At 31.4% G+C, this 4,954-nt stretch overlaps 1 protein-coding gene across 1 annotated transcript; it reads right to left on the reverse strand.

The window, feature by feature from the left end:
- Positions 1-4,278: 4,278 nt before the first annotated feature.
- On the reverse strand, positions 4,279-4,725 carry LOC122316200. The gene has a single exon (XM_043132733.1). The coding sequence runs from the start codon at positions 4,723-4,725 to the stop codon at positions 4,279-4,281; it is 447 nt and encodes a 148-aa protein (XP_042988667.1).
- Positions 4,726-4,954: the final 229 nt, after the last annotated feature.

Consider the following 4,954-nt stretch of genomic DNA (forward strand, 5'->3'; position numbering starts at 1 on the left):
TTTCTAATTAATATAACATAAAATTATAATCTTATTATTCAAATATATTATTCTTATAACATAAAATTAATATAACATGTCATATAACTGTACATAAAAAATTAATCTTATAATTTTTAATATAACATTTGATATAACATATTCATTTTAATCTTATACTATAAAATTAATATAACATAAAAATTTTAATCTTAAACATAAAAGTTAATATTAAGTTATTACTATAAACATACTTTTGATATATATATATATTTATATATAATGTATTTATACTATATTATAAATAAACTAATAGTTTAGTATATGTGAATATCATATTAACTGGACCAGACCGAACTGAAATGGGCAAAACTGAAAGTTTTGGTTTTGATATGAACCAGTCCAATATTGGATCTTAAATTCTCAAAATTGGTGTATACCGATTTAGTTCTAAAAAAATGTACAAAATCTGATTGAATTGAACCAATTACACCCCTGCTTTATGTAAAGAAAATGGACTAAGTTTGATTTGTGAAAAATATGCATGTTTGTTATAAAAAGAAGCTTGAAACAATTTCGATTATTTGGTTTGCATTACTCATAAAATCTGTACAAAAAGAGAAAAGTATTTTTTGTCATAACCTAGACATGAGCAAAATTTAGGCATTATGTTCTCAATGGTATAAAACGAGCAAATATGAAATCTAAAAATTTGTTCATAGTTATGTGAAAATACTCTAAGTTTGTTTTGAATATGTGAAAATGATCTGAATAAATTCAGTACTCTGTTATGATATGATGTCATATAAAAATCAATGGCATTACATTTTGATTCTGTTTCTGGTTCTGATATGATATTTTTGATTATGTTATTGTGTTGATGCCAATATTTTTGTTTTTGAGCACACCCACTTTGGAAACAAAGTGATTTTTTGTGTGGTATTTTCTATGTACACACTCGGGTCTCCGAGAATGATAAAAGGAAGATTCACTATTGTTTTTACCCAATTTGGCCAACAGAGATAGCACAACCCTACCACTAAGGTTAAACATGATCTCTATTATGATATGATACCTCTTTTTTGTTATGATAATGATCAGTTATACTATGCCAACGGACTTTTGTATATGAAACTTTTGAAACTGTTATTTTGATATTTTGATAACATGTTTTGTTCTCTATTCTAAAACTAAAATTCTACATTTTATACTCTGCAAATGGCTCATGTTTACATACTAATATATGTTCTCTGCTTACTAAATTGTTAATAATTCACTTCTTATCTCTATAATATTTTCAGATAATTGGGTTGTTTTAGCTAAGGATCAAGAATAAGAAATGGGGACAAAATCAGTAAGTGTAAGAGGTAAGTGCTAAGATTACTGGAGAATATTATTCAATAAATTTGATTTATTCTGTTGAGTTGGTAATTGGGATGTTGACACTCTTATTAAGAATTTGAGGAGCTTTTGATTTATTGGTTGGATTATTTTATTGATTGAGGAGTTGTTGATTTATTTGTTACATCATTTCGTTGATGACTTGTAGAGGGATATATATATATATATGGTGGAAATAGATGAATTTATGTTTATTGAGTCTTTGGAAATAGATAAATTTATGTTTATAGAGTCTTTGGAAATTATATTTGTTTTGTTGGAGATAATTTTCTAGGTGATAGGAAGTAATTCCTTGACCCTCCAGGTATGGGGTGTTACAATATTTAATACAGATTGAACAGTAACTATCCATATTCAAATGTTTATATTATTTAGAACTAATCAATTGAATAAAATGTAAACCGTTCGAACAAAAACTCCTTTTCGTTCGAACATGCAAATAAATTATTTGATGGTAAGTCAAATTTTCGCTAAATTTATTAACTTATCCTGCCAATTTTTCAATTGTAACTAATATCCGATCGAATGGTTATTTTTTTTTATGATCGAAAGGTTTAGTACACGTTTAAACAATAATTTATTGAAGGCGAACTTTTTCATCCCTAAATATCACGTTTGAACATAATATTAATGGTTCAAACAATAAATAATTGTAGTCGGTATTTAGGGATGAGATTTAAATTTTGTCCCTAAAATGCATTTTTTGGGACATTTTACTTTGTCCCAACAATTTGTTATTGCTGTAGTGACCATATATAACTAATATTACGTCCAATCAAATAATAACTACTCACAGATACTACATAATGTTCATTTTATAGATTGAAATTGCAACTGATCATCACATTCGATCGACGACCTCATTATTGCTTAATAAATCTTGGATCTTCACTATAATTATCAACCTAATCTTGCATATATCACAAAAGGTGAGGATCTATTGTGCGAAACACAACACACACACACACACACACCAAGGATGGCAACCAAAGTAAACAAGCACAGGATCAAGCAAACACAAAACATAGTTTACATGGTTCGGCAACTTGCCTATATCTATAGAACTGCAGAAATCTTATTAACTAAAGCAGATTACAATCACTCAATCTCAACCCACTCTTTTTAGGGCTTTTACTCTCTCACACAATATGCACTTACTCGACTATTGTTCTCTTTGAAAATATGCTAAAAATCGTATACAAGAAGTCAAATATTACATATTTATAGTAAACGACGCTGTAAACCCAATTGGCAACAACTAGGTCCTTCGCTTAAGTAGTGTGTCAAGCGAACAACTAATCAACATTGTCTCGAGCAGTGTGTCGAGCGCAGCTCTAGTGAAACATTAGGGTTTGTGTCTTGCTTGAGCCCACTGTCATGCAGGACTCGAGCAAATTCATGGGTTGAGCTTCTCTCGAGCCCACTTTCGAGCACACCTCGAACAAACTCATGGGTTGAGATTCGCTTGAGCGACAGTTGAGCAAACTCTTTGTCTTTTCATTTTCTGCTTACAACACTTCAAGTGTTTTACTTAGAGATTTCTACATAGAAAAGTCAATCTTTATAATCACATAGTCCACCAAAACGTTATTAAATCTTCTAAAACAAACCTTATGCACCTTTTCCTGCCTCGTGTAACGATTTTTCATATTGGAGATCTCCGTTATGATAGATAGGAATATTAAAATGAAATTAATAGGTTAATTCAAGGATGTCAATATCGATCCTTGATGGACTTAATTAATTTTTGTTTCTATTTTCATGTAGCAAGAAACCAGCTTGCTATTCTTTTCTTATTTGTTTTGGTTTTAGTCAAATAAACGAAAACCCATTAAAATGGGGAAAGAATCTTTAGGCCAGCCTGCTAAGATATTCAAACGGGTGTGATCAACAGCTTTCACAAGTTATAACCTGGTATAATTAAAAACTACCACACCTTTTTGTATAAATTTTTTGGGTCCCACACACAATTCAACAATATCCATTTCGATTAACAAATTAAACAATCAACATATATATAAATATATATATATATATATATCTTAGGATTTGATAGATGAACTACTATAACCACGATGATATTATATATATATATATATATATTAGGATTAATTGATAGATGAACTACTATATATATTTATATATTTACTAATGGATTGATTATTATGGTGTGCTTAGCTACCTCCATTATTGAATATTTCACCATAATGGAGGCTTGATAGATGAACCTTTAAATTTAAACTCCAGGTGTCGGCCGGCCTAAAGGCTCTAACGCTACATGATCCTCGAAGTACCGAATGCTAGCATGATAAGTAGCTAACCAATTCATTCATAAAATTACATCGAGCTCATGCATGTCCAACAGTATCAAGTCCGCTGAAAATTCCATACCCTCAATGTTAAAGCTCGCATGAGTAAGTCTATCTCTAGTACTATTGTTTGATGGCTTTGGTAAATTCAAATGAAGAAGCCTCTTCATTTTCCTTAGAAAGAAGAAATTAAAGCGCTTCGATATAAATCTTATTGATCAAAACTAATAACACGAAAGCTCTAATAAATATATTTGATCGATGGACTATATATATATATATATGCCAATTGAAGAATAGATAATAAATCACATGAGAAAATGCATATGTATATATATAGATCGATAATGGAGGGCTTCGAGTCATGATCATACTGTGCAACACTCTTAGGTAACTTCATATTGCGGTCAAGTTGATGTCATCAAGTACTAAGCTTTCTTATGATGTTTCAAGTTTTGAAGACAAATTTAATTAGATACCATTAATTTGAGAACACCATGAGTTGCCATTATCTTGTGCATGGAAAAAGGAATCTGAAATCAATATAACTTTGACTTTATTCTAGGGCAAGAAATACACAATCACTGGCCTAAAGAGAAATGATTGAACACGTACGCTGTTTGAATGATAGTAAGAGAAGTGCAGCAGCTGCGGTCGAAGAAAGGACAGCCCATGGAGAACTGAAGTAATCTTCCCTCAAAGTTACCTTCCACTTATTCCAAAGGACATTGCAGTAAGCATTCAAGGCTTCACAAACATCTTTAAAATAGAAATATTTACTACGCATGATTGTTGCTGGGATGAGTTGCTTAATGAAAGTCACCACCCCTATGCTGTCGAGACGTTGCTTACTTTCGATGATTCCATCCCGAACAAGTAATTCCACATCATTTCGAGTTTGAATGAGAAGATCCATGACAAATAGATAGTCACAGATGCAATCAGCATCAAAACGACACTGCTCAAAGGCAATGAGGTTATCAAAAAGGGACTGTTGAACCACGAACTCGAAAATGTGGAATCTCCAGAAGTCCATTTTTAAATCTTAAGCCATAGAGGTTTCCAGTTGATGCAACCTTGAATTTGACTCGTCTGATGCAGCTGTGCTGCACTGGGTATGCATGCTTACAGTTCTTAGTTTTCCTTTGGGTGGTAGGGTCTGTGGTACTAGATGACAAATTCTTATGAAATGGACAAAATGTTCTATTTCAGATAAGCATATTTTTCCTAGCGACTGACCTACCTTCTCCAAATATGCCTGCGTT

This window comes from Carya illinoinensis, chromosome 7 (assembly GCF_018687715.1).
Source record: "Carya illinoinensis cultivar Pawnee chromosome 7, C.illinoinensisPawnee_v1, whole genome shotgun sequence".
In the NCBI taxonomy this organism is placed as follows: Eukaryota; Viridiplantae; Streptophyta; class Magnoliopsida; order Fagales; family Juglandaceae; genus Carya; species Carya illinoinensis.

Excerpts from the sequence above, each read along its gene's own strand:
- LOC122316200 (XM_043132733.1), bottom strand. The coding sequence starts at position 4,725 with ATGGACTTCTGGAGATTCCACATTTTCGAGTTCGTGGTTCAACAGTCC.